Source organism: Tursiops truncatus, chromosome 20 (assembly GCF_011762595.2).
Source record: "Tursiops truncatus isolate mTurTru1 chromosome 20, mTurTru1.mat.Y, whole genome shotgun sequence".
Taxonomy (NCBI): domain Eukaryota; kingdom Metazoa; phylum Chordata; class Mammalia; order Artiodactyla; family Delphinidae; genus Tursiops; species Tursiops truncatus.
The window spans coordinates 15,254,419-15,270,745 of record NC_047053.1 but is presented as its reverse complement, the minus strand read 5'-3'; the positions used below and the strand labels follow the sequence as shown (position 1 = coordinate 15,270,745).

At 50.6% G+C, this 16,327-nt stretch overlaps 1 protein-coding gene across 16 annotated transcripts in view; it reads right to left on the bottom strand.

Annotated features, from left to right (window-relative positions):
- MYO18A (myosin XVIIIA) overlaps positions 1–11,910 on the bottom strand; it is a 95,359-nt gene extending 83,449 nt beyond the window's left edge. For 5 of the 16 annotated variants that reach the window (XM_073797778.1, XM_073797783.1, XM_073797784.1 and 2 more), the window contains exons 1-2: positions 9,224–9,445; positions 400–1,477 (exon numbers count right to left, since the gene is read on the bottom strand). In XM_073797778.1, coding sequence (XP_073653879.1) covers positions 400–1,398 — 999 coding nt within the window. In that variant the 5' untranslated portion in view covers positions 1,399–1,477; positions 9,224–9,445. Of the gene's footprint in view, positions 1–399; positions 1,478–9,223; positions 9,449–9,520; positions 9,786–10,949; positions 11,104–11,772 lie in introns of those variants that run through there. The other 11 variants (XM_033848550.2, XM_033848551.2, XM_033848554.2 and 8 more) reach the window with 7 other exon arrangements.
- Positions 11,911–16,327: the final 4,417 nt, after the last annotated feature.

The following is a 16,327-nucleotide window of genomic DNA, read 5'->3' as shown; positions in this document are numbered from 1 at the left end:
AATAATTTTATCTTTTTTTCACCTCCAATATCTAAAAAATGGAAATCCTATATTTTAGTCCAGATACCAGTCTGGACTAGTAGTAGCCCAGAGTGGCTCTCACATCTGGAAGTGGCACATGTTAGCTCCCATGCCCCAATTTAGGGCACAGGACATATTAGCCCACCAGGGTATCATAAAGCTTGTATCGCTGTGTATCACACCTTCTGAGGTCACTCCTCCTCACAGGCCAGGTAAGTCGTCCCAGAGCCCAAGGAGTGGCACGGCTTCACCGGTCACACCCTCGCTAGGCTCTGATGGTAGCTCCTGGGTACCCCAATCATCCACCCAGGTACAGTCACAGGAGATGCCAACATCCCCAATCCCTGCTTGCCCCCGGCTGCCCAGGCCAACACTCACATGGGCTGGCTCCCTGTGGGGTCCCTCGCCGCTCCGCAGCCAGCTCCGACTCAGCTCGCTGAGCTCCGGGATGGGCTGCACCTTGAGCTGCACGCTGTCCCCAGACTGCCGGATCATCTCCACAATCTCATCCCTGGACTTGCTCTCCACATTGTGCCCATTAATCTCCACCAGACGATCACCCGGCACCAGCCCCAGGGCCAGGTCCTTGGTGCCCGCGCCGGGCTCAGCAAAGTGAACCACCTTCCGATAGACCTGGCCCTCGGGGCCCCGATCTAGCATGGTTGTGCGTCGCAGGGAGAAGCCAAAGTCCCCCGTGGGCCGTCGCTGCAGTTCCAGTTCCCGGAGGGCAGGGGGCAGCGGAGGCACCACGGGGGGCAAGCGCAGGTCAGCCGGGAACCTTTTAGTCACCAGCTCAGGGGCTCGGGACCGAGGTCCTGGTCGAGGGATGCCTGGGCCGGGATGCTGCATCAGCTGTCCCTCTAGGGTCCTCACCTCCACCTGTGGAGACGGGGCGGCAGAGTGCTCTGAGGGGGTGGAGGTTTCTGAGGCGCTCTCATCCCGGCTGCGCTGGGAGAAGGAGAAGCGCTTGACAATCATCTGTGAGTTCTGCTTGGCCAGGGAGCCGAACTTGGCTGCCCGCTGCAGCACCGAGCCCCGTAAGCTGCCTTCCTCACCCTTGAGGTCATCGCTGGAGCTGGCTGTGCTCAGGTGGCCCGAGTCCAGGATGACACTGCCCCTGTTGCTGTCGGAGTCGATGTCAGTCAGGTGCAGGTCGGAGCTGCTGGCCACCTTGATGGGGATGGGGTTGGAGATTTCCAAGCGTGTCTTCGAGTCACGCTTGGAGGAGCGGCTCAGGTTGAAGAAGCCACGCCTCAGGCTCATCTCTTCCAGGCTCCGCAGCTCCGCCGCTGACATCCGCTCCTTCTTCTCCTTTTTCTCCTTCTTCTCCTTCCGCGTGCCATCCTTGTCCTTGTCTTTCTTCATTAGGTTAAACATGGTGGGGTGCTATTTTTAGGGGTGGCACCCCAGAGGACTATGGGTGCTCAGCACAGGGCCCTCGTGCCCCACCTTGCCGCTGCAAACAGAAACAGGGAGAAAGGTTATTCGAGCAGAGCCTCTTTCTGTGTCTCCAATCCAGACACGGCCAACTAATGAGCACAGCTTTCCCTCACTGAGTGCCAGTTATGCGCCAGGTGCTCTGTTTTACACGGTACTGTCTCAATTAAGGTAATCTTCACAACACTGCTACGGGTAGGCCTGTCATTACCCCCATTTTACAAATACGGAAACGAGGTTTAGATCAGTTTATAAAAGCCCAGACTCCAAAGTCTGTCATTTCCTGTAATTCCTGAAAGACCCAGGCTTAGCTGTGCATGGTGGTGGCATCTGGGAGATCTAACCTCCTGGTTAGAGGATGTCATCAAGCCAACTTGGGATCTGACTTAAGATTCAAATGCAAGGGACTTCCCTGGTGGTGCAGTGGTTAAGAATCCACCTGCCAATGCAGGGGTCATGGGTTTGAGCCCTGGTCTGGGAAGATCCCACATGCAACTAAGCCCGTGCGCCACAACGACTGAGCCTGCGCTCTAGAGCCCATTTGCCTAGAGCCCGTGCTCCACAAGAGAAGCCACCGCGCGAGCCGCAACAAAGGAGCCTGCCTGCCACAACTAAGACCAGATGCAACCAAATAAGTAAATAAAAATATTTAAGAAAAAAAAAAAGAAAAGCCACCACAATGAGAAGCCCACACACCACAACGAAGAGTAGACCCCGCTCACTGCAACTAGAGAAGAAAAGCCCGCGCACAGCAATGAAGACCCAACGCAGCTAAAATTAAATAAATAAAATAAATAATTTTTTTTTAATTAAAAAAAAAGAATCCACCTTCCAATGCAGGGGACGCGGGTTCGGTCGGTGAACTAAGATCACGCGTGCTGCAGGGCAACTAAGCCCGTGCGCTGCAACTACTGAGCCCACACGACACAACTAGAGTGAAGCCTGCATGCCACAACTAAGATCCAACACAGCCAAAAATAAAATAAATAGATAAATAAATATTTAAAAAAAGATTCAAACACAAAGGAAAAAGGAAATGGACTCTGTGTACCATCACCTCCCCATAACCAATGTCATTAAGGCAATAGGCATCACATGCTACTGGACTCTTTCCTAAACCTGCTATCCCTAGAGCAGCAGCCTTAGCCACTGCCTGACAGAAGATCTCAAAGAACCAACACTTATTTAATGACTGCCACTCACCAGGCATAATGCCAGGCACTTTACACACACTATCTCATTTGAACCTCACAGCATCCCTGCAAGGTAGGTATCATTATCTCTACTTTACAAATGAGAAAACAGGGCTCAGAAAATTAAGTATATGTTAGTTGTCACACAGCTAGTAGGCGGTGACCGCAGGATTCAATGGCAAATGTTTTCTTTCTAGGGCCTGGGCGCCCAAAGTGAAGCAGGGAGGGAGGTAAGGGGAAGTTCCAGACTGAATAGAGGACAGACAGCTGCAAGGTGGGGGTGGGCGTGGGGTCTGCTGGATAAACAGGATCCTGAAAAGCTCACATCCTTTTCCCCAGACCAACACCTAAATATAGCCTCAGGAAGAAAGTCGTGGCAGCCTGAGAGAAAACCCCAGCTCCAGGGCTTATGCGCCTAGGGGCCAACCTACTCCCACCCCTAGGCACACCCATCTGGGGACAGGATGGAGAAAAACCTGGTGGGGTGGAGTTGAGAGAGGCTTCCTTGTTCTAACCAGCAGGGAACAAGAAGGAGGCTGTACCACCTAATTAGAAATTAAACGTACTTTTTTCTTTCTCCATGAAGGCCTCCCGCTCTGAGTTCTAGACACAAGACCTACAAGCTCACCCCTTGTAGCAGCGAGCTCTTGCCAAGCCCTGGAGAGGCCTTTCCTCTCTGTGTACCCCACTGCCACAACCAAGCAGGGCATTCCAGGCCCCCCAATTCTACTGAGAAGGACCCCCAACCCAGGTACAATGCCTAGGAAGGCATCAAGGCCAGAAGTGCCCAAGGCCCCCGGGGTACTGGCTAACTGCTTTCCCCCTGCCCATCACCCTGACCCATGTGGCCCCTGAGAGATCAGAGTATCCTTTCTAGAGCAGCGCTGTCCACAAGAAATATAATTCAAGTCATATATGGAATTGTAAATTTTCTAGCAGCCATATTAAAAATGGTAAAAAGAAACGGTTAAAATTAACTTTAACAATATACTTTATTAATGTAGATATCCAAAATATTGTCATCTCAACATGTAACCTATGTAAAAAATATTGAGATATTTTACATTCTCTTTTCCGTATTAAGTCTTCGAAATCCAGTGCACGTTTAACACTTGGAGCACATCTCAATTCAGACAAACCACATTTCAAGTATTCAACAGCCCTCTGCTTGGGCAGTGCAGTTCTAGAGAACTCTTGAGTTATAGAGCATACCCAAAGAGGTGGGAGATCTGGCCCAGTCACTGGTTCCCTGTGGACCCAGCAGGCACCCCTCTCCCCCTCTGACCTCCGTGCCTACCTGGTAAAACAAAGTTCCCTCTGAACTTTTTAGTTCTTAATGTTCCAAGCACAGTACCTGGGAGTGGGAAGACAAAATCTAGGGCCCAAGAAGTGCAAAGCCAGGGACAGCCTCGGCTAGCTGAGCCTGGACTGATTCAGGGTGAAGGGGAGTCTGGCAACAGGCATCCTCTCTTCAGGGCTCTACTGTAATATAGGGGGTCTCTCCCTCTCCTCCTGAACGCCGATGGGGGTATGGACAGACCTACCATATGCTAGGATGCAGGATCTTTGGTTGGTCACTGCTCACCTTACCTCTCACCCGTCACTACCTGCACTCTCTTAAAAGGCTAGGTTAGAAGATGGCTCCAGGGGGACATGTGGGGGAAATGAAGAAAGAAACCCACCTTGGGGACTTGGAGGGAACAAACCAATATCCCAGCCTCAGCCCAACCACAGAGAACCAAACCGCCTACAATGCTATCCCACCAAGACACCTTTTATGGTCTCCAATTCTCACTCTGCAATCCTTACCCAGTGCCGGCTCTTTGCTGGGGACTAGATATCTGAGCAGTATCAACGGTACACAGCCCCCAGAATTCTAGAATCCTTGGGCTGTCTCGGCAAAAGCTTGTCCCTCACTAGCATTGCATCAGGCAGAAACAACAGACAGTCACAGCAGCAGCACAGGGGGATAGTGCTGGCAGGAAATGTTAGAAGATTTGGTATCTAGGCCTGGATCTGCCAACAAATCGCTAGGGGACCTTGAGCCTGTCACTTTGCTCAAGGTTGGACTAGACGATCTAGGTCTCTTCTAGCTATAAAATTCCAAATATTTAAGTCTCTTGTGGACATAAGTTATTTATTAACTTTCTGCCAAAGTCACCCCTCTCATCCCAACCCTGGGGCCTTTGGAGACTAGGTCCATTTCAGCCCTTCCCTCATCAGCCCTGTCCTGCCACTGTTATCTACACAGCTCACAAGGTACCCCTTCCCCACTGTTGTCCCTACAATTGCCAGGCCTGGCTGTGGCCTGGGTTCTTTCCTGTGCCACATGTCTAGAGCTACCTGCAACCTCCCCCTCCAGGGTCAGACCTGCAGTAATAGCTGCAGCTGCTCCTATGCATCTCAGAGCCCAATTCACCAGAGACCTGGGCTCTGTCAACTTCCTGTGGACCTTGGACTTTTCCGCATCTCCTGTCCTTAGGTCCAAAGTCTCCAGCAGCAATCACTACCTCCCCACTCCCATTCCAAGCTGCAGTTTCTACCTGCCTCCCCTTCGTTTCTTACCCACCCCCCCCACCGAAGGTAACCTTACAGTTTTTCTGACCTCCTTCTCTGCCTTTCACCCCTCACCCTACTCCAGGAGGCCTTTCCTAATTTTAAGTGGAGGGAAGGTCTGTGTGTAAATTAGGGTACGTACCTAAATCATCTTGACCCTACTATCCCCCAAATCAAAGCAAAGTACCACTGAATCAGTCAACTCAGCTGCTTTATTACTTTAAGACAGAAAGCATTTTGAGGGCAAGGACCTTTCAATTCAAGTATGCACCTATCAATTCATCAACAGGAGAAACAATTTACATATTCATATCATGGAATACTACTCAGCAATAAAAAGGAAACTACTACTGATACACACAATAGGGATGAATCTCAAAAACATCTGTTAAGTGACTGTAAAAGAAGACTTCCACACACTGGTATGGTACTTTTTATATGAATTTCTAGTATAGGCAAAAGTAACCCATGGTGAAAAAAGATCAGAACAGTGGTTACCTCTGGGAAGTGGGGGTGGAGTGGGAGTGGGGATTACCTGAGAAGGGGCATGAGGGAACTTTCCAGGGTAATGTTCATGTGACATATCTTGATAAGGGTTTGGGTTGACAGATGTATACATTTTGTCAATTGTCATCAAACAGTGCACATAAGATTAGTGCATTTCATTGTATGAAATATTCACTCAAAAGAAGAAAAGAACAGTAAACAAATATCAAACTCTAGCTAATGACATGTATGCTAATGTATTGGGGGTAACGTATATTGGTGTCTGCAATTTACTCTGAGAGGCATCAAAAATATAAGATGACTTGAGGGTTGGACCAAGGGATAAAGATGTGATAAACAAGGACAGTAAAGTGTTCACTGTAGAGTCTAGGAGATGGGGTGTTCACTGTAAAACTCTAACTTTTCTAAATGTTTGCAGATCCTTGTGATAAAATGTTGGGAAAAGTATGTATTTATCAAGCACCTACTAAATGTAGGGGACATAAAGATAAATAAAATCCATGAAAGAGTTTAGGCTTCAGATGTCAGGTAACAAAGCTGAAAACAAATTCGGGTTAACAGCGATGCAATCTTGGGCAAGTCACTTAAAGCCTCTGTGCCTCTATTTTCCCTTATTTTTTAATGGAAATAATAGTACCTACCACATAAGGCATGGGAATTAAATGAAATATGTATATATGCCCTTCATATAATGCCTAGACCAAACTAAGTCCTCAAGAATGGTACCAGTGGTAGCAAGGCACATTTATGCCATTTAATGGGATGGTAGAGAGGATAATAAAGTACACAAATGACTATCAGCACACATATGACTAAAATAAGTCTAGACATACAATCTTAGTGCTCTACAGAACCTTTGTATATGGAAAGTAAAGCCCAAAGAAGTGAAGGCAATCCAGTTAGCACACGGCCAAGCTGGATCACACTGGCTCGAGTCCAGAGGCCCCATATAACTACTGCCAAGATAAGGACAGGCAATTCATAGATGCGGAAATACAAATGGCCAACAAACATGAACAGGTATTCAGCCTGAGTAATGGTCACAGCTGTGCGAAATAAAACAGAGGCATACTGCGTTCACTTGGCAGTTTAGTAAAAACTACCAAGCTAACATCAATCAACTAGAGGATGAGAAGCAGGGTGTCCCAAATGTGTTGCTGGGAATATAAGTTGATAAAAGGAGGGCAAGTGTGTGGTATCTACGAAAATATTTAAAGGTACATATTCTTTGACAGGGCCATTCCATTTATAGGACATCTATAGATATATTCACACAATAAACACAGCTAATCTTTGCAGCACAATAAACATGGCTAATCTTTGCTATTTCATAATAGCAAAATTCTGTCTCTATAAATGCCCATCACTAGGGGAGTGGCTAAATTATAGAACTTAGCAGTTATTTAAAAGAATGAGGTAGGGGCTTCCCTAGTGGTGCAGTGGTTGAGAGTCCGCCTGACGATGCAGGGGACACGGGTTCGTGCCCCGGTCCAGGAAGATCCCACGTGCCGCGGAGCGGCTGGGCCCATGAGCCATGGCCGCTGAGACTGCGCGTCCGGAGCCTTTGCTCCTCAACGGGAGAGGCCACAGCAGTGAGAGGCCCGTGTACCACACACACACACACAAAAATCTATTTATATAACATATAAGTATTAAACTATAAATACATAATATATAAAATATTCATAACAAGCTTTTAAAAAATAGTCTGGAAAGATCTGTTACACAAATATATCAGTGATTTTTCTCTGTGGAATAATGGCAAAGAGGGGTAACACTTCAGCTTTCTACCTCATAGACTTGCTACAGATAAAACCTTTTTTTAGCATGTTACTTTTGTGATTTTAAAGATCAAAGAAGAAAAAAGGAAGGTGTGACAAAGTAATAAGCAATGCATTTGGCATTAAAGCTGTAAACCGGTTTGCAACGACAAGTTCAAAGCTGGCCATCTCATGCTTTGAAAATGTTTCAGTGACTTGGGGGACTTGGTTAAAATAGATCTCACTAGTGTCTTGTGGCTTTAAGTGGGGACAGATTTAAATGGGTCACCCTGCAGCTGGCAAAGTAGAAACCCCAGGAAATGGAAACTATAACATTAGAATCCCAAGAAAAGGGCGCCCAGACTTGGCTGCTGTGGGTGTATACTTAAAACGGCCAGTCCTCCCACCCTCGACCACACTCATAAATAAATACAAAGGAAATACTTTCCCAAGAGAGCCGGCCTCTCTCCCTTGGCCTCTGACCTCCCTGAGCGGCCGTTTCCTACCGCCCCGAGGCCTTGATGGGGCGCTCGCCCGCCTGCCAGCCCGGACCGAGGAATTGCACGCGTGGCCCAGGGGGGCTCGCCCGGCCCGGGCAGCGCAGGGTGACGCCTGTCGCCGCCGCCGTGGAGCTTCTTGCCGGCGGTCCTGCTGAGCCCCGACGCGGCCCATGACTCACTGCCAGGTCACATGGAGCTTCTCTGGCTCCAGGTGTGCTCACTCACTCCGTCTGCACGCTTCTCACATGACATCAGCCGGCCCGGCCGCCCGGCAGCCGGCTCCCTGCCCTGCCCGCCGCAGCGCCGGGAACCCTCGGCCCTCGGCACCTCCAGGCAGCCGGGCCGGCGCAGACGCAGCCCCGCGGCGCCTCCGCTGCGATACCGTCTCCCCTGGAACGCAGCAATCCCGCAGGCCCCGGGAGAAACGAGAGCGGGAGACGTGCCAGAAGCCCGGCCAGGTCCCCGGCGGCTCTTCCAGATGCACCTCCTTGGCCCCCCGCGGGGCCTGCCGCAGCCCGCTGGGCGCTAAGCTCAGCTAACACCCCAACACCCCACCTCCTGTGTGACCTTGAGCAAGTCCCGTCCTCTCTCTAGACCTCAGCTTTTTCAACTCTAAAATCTCCATGGGCCTGAGACTTCAGACTCGGGCTTCGCTGAAGAGGTATTCAGCTCAACCACAAACTTGAGGTTCTAATCCCGCTCTCCCTCTGATTTGCTGTGTGACCTACAGCCCATCATCCAACATCTCTGAATACTAGAGAATAACAAAAATAATTCCTTGTAAGTGACTATGAAGTACCTGGCTGCGAGAAAGGGCCCTGGGCCCTGTAAAATCATCAGTCCACAATTTAAACTGCTGCCTGACTGTAAACTATTTGAAATGTCAAGGGAATGTGGATAATTTACAAGCCACACAATTCCTACCTCAAGAGAAAGGGCAGGAAAGTAAGGGGCGGAGGGTGAGGGGGTTTCCAAGTCTGCTCCCCACCCTTCCCAATCCAGTTCCCACTACTGCACCACCTGACCCTCTAATTCAGGCTGCCTCAGAAAATGGTGATGGGGGGTGAGGTGCAGTGAGCAGATCTTAAAGAACCCCGGGGCCTGACCCAAAGCAGAACTTAAAAGCTCCATCAAGCCCCCAACCCAAGTCCTGGGGAAACCTGTTCATCATAGCACAGGGTGGGCTGGGCCCTCCCAACCCCGCAAACCTTTAAACTATATCAGGCCAGAGCCCCTCAGCTTTACCCACCACACCCAGGAGAGGCCTAGGACAAGGCCTGGGGCTCAGGGCCACCAACAGGACCCTGCTCACGTGGATCCTCTGGCTCCAGTCTGTGGTATCCACTCCAGGTGAAGGAGGTCTGGCTGGGGACAGACCTCTGGTTGAGAAGGAGTAAGAACAGCCCTGCTGCCCTGGAGATCTGTGACACAGCAAGTCTGAATCAAGCCTTCCTGAGTTCCAACAACTCCCTGCTCCACCTAAGAGGGTGGATTCTTCCTTTCACACAAGCCCCACTTCTGCCCCTCCCAGTCAACCTTCAGGTACCTGCCACTGGGGGACCCTGGAGTTTTCAGGCCCAGCTTCTGAAGACACATGTACCCCTCAATGAACAGCCTCAAGCTAGGCCAGTGAAGCGGTCTCCAGCCAAGAGGCTGGCTGTCCAGACTGCCAGGCAGTGAGGTTGAGGGACCAGGCAGGAGTCAGGAAGGGCACAATCCACCTGAAGATTTCTGAGGAGAGCCTGGATCGTGAGAGGAAGCCCTGGGACACACACCCTGGCACTGAGTCAGGCCAGGAGACAGGAGTAAACAAACTAGATATTCAGAGCTGCCAGGTGCCAAGTCATCAACTGTTCAAAGCTCAAAGCTCCCACAGGAAGTGACCATCAGCATTCTACCCCTTCCTCACCCACCCTCCACTCCCACCTGTGATGCTTCTCATTCCCCTAACCCCCCAACACAATAGCTTCCCCCATCATCTTCCTGGAATTGAGGCCCCAACTCCAATGTTCCTAACCCCAAATGTACAAGCACACCTCCACCCAAAGCTATATATAACCAGTCATGTCCAGCAACCAGGAGGATGCTTCCTGGAAAGTCCTCATCACAAAAGGACAGAGGGCAGGCCACTGACAAAGAGCCAGTGAGGTCTGTCCGGAAACCAGAGACCTCAAGAGAGCAATTTTCAATATCTCCAGCTAGAAAGTAGCCCCTGAGCTAATAGGGTGGGGAACACGAGGCAAGGCCAACTCCATTGCCATGACAACAGGATACCAACCTGCCCAAGAAAAGGGCTCCAGACCTGGTAAGCACATGGCAAGGCAGCTTGAACCTCTAGGTTCAATGTCTTGCTAAGGTGTTCTTGCTCTTAATCACCTGGACAACCTTCCATCCCTTCCAGCATGGCCGCAGTGCAGACACACTCGGCACCATTCGCTCTTCATAGGGGGATTTACTAGGCCTCCTCAGCCACAGACATGCTAGGTACTCCAAAAGACAAAACGAACCTACATAAATCATTGGCAAGGTGAAGAGGGGAGGGAATCCAATTCCATAATTTGGGGGGACCATCTGAGGGCAGGAAGGCCCTAGGCAGGAAAGCTCTTCCCAGGAAGCACCATCCCAGGCCTCCCTACACAAACACAAACCATGAGGACACTGCCAAACACATGCCCCATTGGCCAAGGGACCAGGCAAAAGGAGTACTGCTTAAAAAACGAACTGGCAGCCTCCCCCATCCTCACCCTCCCCGCCAGCTCATTCTGGCCGGCAGCCTTTCCAACTAATCAGCAGGACACACATGCCTTGCAACAGGGTGACACCGCCATCCCCCACTGCACCCCTACCCCCAAACAAAGCTCCAATGTGCGGTGTGTCCCTGCAGGCCTTATCTCAGCCAGGAACAGGACCCACTCCTCACCAGGCTTGGTACCAGCGGCACCCCCAACAAGGGGGTGGGGGGCAGCGAACCTTACCATCTCCCCTTCCCATTGGCGAAGCAACTGGCATGACAGGTTCGCAGGGCGGGGCATCAGGGCAGTCTCTCCCAGAGGCCTGGGGCAGATAGTCCAACCTTCCCACACGCACCCCACCCCTTGGCAGGGAGAGGTGAGGTGAGCAGCCATTCGCAGGGGACAGCTGGCACACCCTAATCCCCAAAGCCTACCGTTCACCCACCCGCCCCCCGTCTTCTGCCCCAAGGGGAGGGGGCCCAGGGAAGCAGGGTCTCCATTGTTTTGCCAGCTGTCTGGCAGCTGCTCCTTTGAGAGGAGTCCGGTGTCGGCCTGGCAATGAAAGGGTGAAGGCCGCTGGGAGGGATAAAGGACTCGGTGGAGGTGCTCGCCTTCCCCGCTGCCTTCCTCAGAGCCTCGGTCCGTCAGTCTGTCTGGGGGGCCTGGGCCTGGCCTCGAGAAGCCCCCTACCCCCCGGGCTGCAGCCTCCACCCCGCAGCTCGGGGCCACCTGGGCTCCCCCGAGCCCCGAACGCCCCCCCGAAACTGAAGGCCACCCTGTCCGGCCTCCCCCCGCCCCTCGAGGTGGCAAAAGGGGCCGGAGCTCGCCCTCCCGCCCCACTCCCGGTCGGCCCCGCGTCCCGGCGCCGAGCTGCGCGGCACGGCCAGGGACCGGAGCCGGGAGTCCGGGCCGCCGCTTCCAGGGGACAGGGGAGGAGGAGGAGCCGGCGGGCCCCGCCGCGCGCCCGCCTTCCCGGCCCGAGCCCGCCCCGCCGCCCCCCCCACCCCCACCCCGGGCCCGGCCCCAGCCCGCTACCGAGCGGCCATCCCCGCCGCCCCGCACTCACCGGCCGCCGGAGCCCGCCCGGCAGGCAGCAGGAGCGGAGACGCGGCATCCAGCGGCCCCGGCCCGGTCCGGGCAGGAGCGCAGCACGGCGCAGCGCAGCGCCGCCCCCCGCGGCCGCACGAGCCGAGCCGAAAGGGAGCTCCCTGCTGGCGGCTCCGGGGATAAACGGCCGGCCTTCCTGGCAGCGCCTGGGCGCGCCTCCAGAGCGGGCCAGGCGGGCACCGGGAGCTGCCCTGGAGGCCTCGGTCCGGGTCCGAGAGGCCCTGCCTGGAGATCCTGTCTGCACTGGGCACTGGGGGCTGCTGAGCGTGCCCAGGGCAGGCCCCGGGGTCATGCTGAATGTATGGAACAGGCTCTGTCCACGGCAGGCACTGGTGGACTCTGCTGGCTGTGTCCAAGAGGGTGCTGCCCAGGACAGTGCTGTCCAGAGAAAACAACTGAGCCTCGCGGGCCACATCTTCCCAGGGTGGCTCTGCAGAGACAGACATAGGGTGCTGCTGGAGGATGCCAGTTGGCCTAGTCCAAAGCAGGCACTGCCAGCCATGCCCAAGGTGGCACTGGAAGAATGTACTCCCCAAGGTGGACACAGCCTCCTGGTGGCTTGGCCTGAGAGAGCCCTGTCTCAGGTGGAGTTGCCTAAAGGATGAGCCAAGGCCCAGGAGTCATAGCCATAAATGGCACTCACTCCCCAAAGGAGTCCCGCAATGCCAAGATTAACAGCTTTCAGAAGCTCTTTGGAATGAGGTCTGCCCCTGGGTCCTCATGTCCTATCAATATCGGGTGAGCTGCTCTACCCATTGAGAAGGAATTTTAGACTTTCTGGAAGAGGCCAGAGACATTTAGAGACCAGACCTCCAAGAGAGGTGCTATGCCTTGAGCTGAGAGAGCGAGGTGGGCATTTCTACGGGCAGTGTCCATACTGAAGGGAGGTACCCCAGAACGTGGAAGAAACTGAGTGGGGTGGTGCAGGTAAAAGGGTGTCGCAGACAAGGGCAGCTGCCTCCGTAAACAGCCCAACCAGGAACTTCTGGCAGGCGTGGCCCAACCTGACAGACCAGGGAAGGTTCAAGCAAGGGGGCTCAGGAGCTAAGAGCTGAGTGAGAACTGAGAGATCCTGAGGAATAGACCAAACCCAGAATGTGCATGTTGGATAAAGGAATAGCATGTAACGCAAACTCAATGCAGCACACTTTTACTGAGATCCTGCTAAGTGCCAAGTGCAGCACACTCTGAGGGACATAGAGCTATCAGACCTGGAGCGTCTCTCCAGGGAACTCACATGGTGAGGGCGGGGGCTGGTAGTGAACTTTGACTGCAGGGGGATTCACCATGCTGTCATCCCTTGGATGATGAGATGACGCTATAATGGACGGCTTATTTGGCTGGAGGAATGAAAGAAAGCTGCTCTGAGGACATGCCATTTGAGCGGAACCTTGGAAGCTAAGTAGGACAATGATTATCACTATTGCTTTCTGAGCAGCTACTATGTGCTAGACACTATCTCTATTCCTCACAACAAACGTATGAGGGAGACATTTTTTTAAAAGATCTTTTTGATGTCAACGATTCTTTCTTTTTTTTTTTTTTTTGTGCGGTACACGGGCCTCTCACTGTTGTGGCCTTTTGCATTGCGGAACACAGGCTCTGGATGCGCAGGCTCAGCGGCCATGGCTCACGGACCCATCCGCTCCACGGCATGTGGGATCTTCCCAGACCTGGGCACGAACCCGCGTCCCCTGCATTGGCAGGCGGACTCTCGACCACTGCGCCACCAGGGAAGCCCTGATGTCGACCATTTTTAAAGCCTTTATTGAATTTGTTACAAATATTGCTTCTGTTTTATATTTTTTGGTTTTTTGGCCATGAGGCATGTGGGATCTTAGCTCCCCGACCATGGATCAAACCCGTACCCCTGCATTGGAAGGCGAAGTCTTAACCATTGGACCCCCAGTGAAGTCCCTGAGGGAGACATTATTTTTATAGATAGGGGTTGAGTGCATGGACTCGGGAGCCAGGTTGCCTGGGTTCAAATTCCAGCTCGGTCAAGGCTAGCTGTGTTACTCTGGGTGACTTACAAAACCTCTCTGTGCCTCAGTTTCCTTATCTGAAAAAGTGGGCTAATAATGCCTGCCTCAAAGTCTATTTTGAAAATCAAATGAGTTTAATGTTTTCAACAAATGTTGCTGGAACAGCTGGACATCCACAGGCAAAAAGAGAGAGTCTAAACACAGACCTTACACCCTTCACAAAAATTAAAATGACTCATAGACCTAAATGTAAAAGACAAATACACAAAACTGCTAGACGATACCATAGGAGGAAACCTAGATGATCTTGGCTACGGCAATGATTTTTTGCATACAACACCAAGGACATTTATGAAAGAAAGAACTGGTAAGCTGGACCTCATTAAAATTAAAAACTTCTGCTCCGTAAAAGACAATGTCAAGAGAACGAGACGACAGGCCACAGACTGGGAGAAAATATTTGCAAAAGACACGTCTAATAAAGAAATGTTATCCAAAATAAACAAAGAACTCTTAAAACACATCAATAAGAAAACAAACAATCTGATTTAAAAATGGGCCAAAGACCTGAACAGTCACTTCACCAAAGAAGATATACAGATGGCAAATAAGCATTTGAAAAAAGACTCTACATCGCGTGTCATAGAGAATTGCAAATTAAAACAACAAGGTACTATTACACACCTAATAGAAAGGCCAAACTCCAGAACACTGACAACACCAAATGCTGGTGGGAGTGTGGGGCAACAGGAACGCTCATCCGTTGCTGGTGGGAACGCACAATGGCACAGCCACTGTGGAAGACAGTTTGGCAGTTTTGGGTTTTTCTTTTAATTTAATTAATTATTTTTTTATACAGCAGTTTCTTATTAGTTATCTGTGTTATACATATTAGTGTGTACATGTCAAACCCAATCTCCCAATTCATCCCACCACCACCACCCCCCGCCCCGCTTTCCCCTCTTGGTGTCCATACGTTTGTTCCCTACATCTGTGTCTCACTTTCTGCCCTGCAAACTGGTTCATCTGTATCATTTTTCTAGGTTCCACATATATACGTTAATATGCGATACTTGTTTTTCTCTTTCTGACTTACTTCACTCTGTATGACAGTCTCTAGGTCCATCCACGTCTCTACAAATGACCCAATTTCGTTCCTTTTTAAGGCTGAGTAATATTCCATTGCATATATGGACCACATCTTCTTTATCCATTCATCTGTCGATGGGCATTTAGGTTGCTTCCGTGTCCTGGCTATTGTAAATAGTGCTGCAATGAACATCGGGGTGCATGTCTTTTTGAATTATGGTTTTCTCTGGGCATATGCCGAGTAGTGGCATTGCTGGGTCATAGGGTAGTTCTATTTTTAGTTTTTTAAGGAACCTCCATACTGTTCTCCATAGTGGTTGTATCAATTTACATTCCCACCAACAGTGCAAGAAGGGTTCCCTTTTCTCCACACCCTCTCCAGCATTTGTTGTTTGTGGATTTTCTGATAATGCAGTTTGCAATTTCTTATACAACTAAACACACTCTTCCCATGTGACCCAACAATTGTCCTCCTTGTTCTTTACCCAATGGAGTTGAAAACTTATATCCACACAAAAACCTGCACACGGATATAACAGCTTTATTTATAATTGCTAAAACTTATAAGCAACCAAGATGTCCTTCAGTAGCTGAATGGTTAAACTGTGGTACATCCAGACAATGGATTATTATTCAGAAACCAGCTATCAAGCCATGAAAAGACATGGAGGAAACAAATGCTTATTACTAAGTGAAAGAAATCAATCTGACAAGGCTATATGATTCCAACTCTGTGACATCCTGGAAAAGGTAAAACTAAGGAGACCATAAAAAGATCAGCTGTTGTTAGGATTGGGATAAGGGAGGGATGAATAGGCAGCGCACAGAGGATTTTTAGGGCAGTGAAACTACTCTATATGATACTGCAATGATGGATGCATGTCGTTATACATTTATCCAAACCCACAGAATGTACAACACCAAGAGTGAACCCTAATGTAAACTGCAGACTGGGTGGTGATGATCTGTCAGTGTAGGTTCATCAGGTGTAACAAATACACCACTGTGGTGTGGGATGTTCATAGTGGGGTAGGCTGGTGGTGGGGAGGGTGAAGGGGGTATGTGGAAACTCTGTACTTTTAGCTCAATTTTGCTATGAACCTAATATTGCTTTAAAAAATAAAGATTATTAACAATTCAATGAGTTAATATGTAAAAAGAACATCCCAGCATACAGTAAGCATTCTATAACTGTTAGCTTTGTTTTCATAACTTTCCCAACTCACAGCTAGGGAAACACAGCCTGCAAGTGGCAGAGTGAGGATTCAAACTGAGGTCCCCAGGACTCAAAGCCCATGTTCTTTCCCCTGTACCACGGCAATGAATGAATAGACATATTAACATCTGTGTTATTTATGTGCGTCCACATCAGGACACTCGGGGGTAGCACACGGTGTTCCTAAGAGCTCCCCTAGCCTGAACCAGGAACCAATTTCAGAA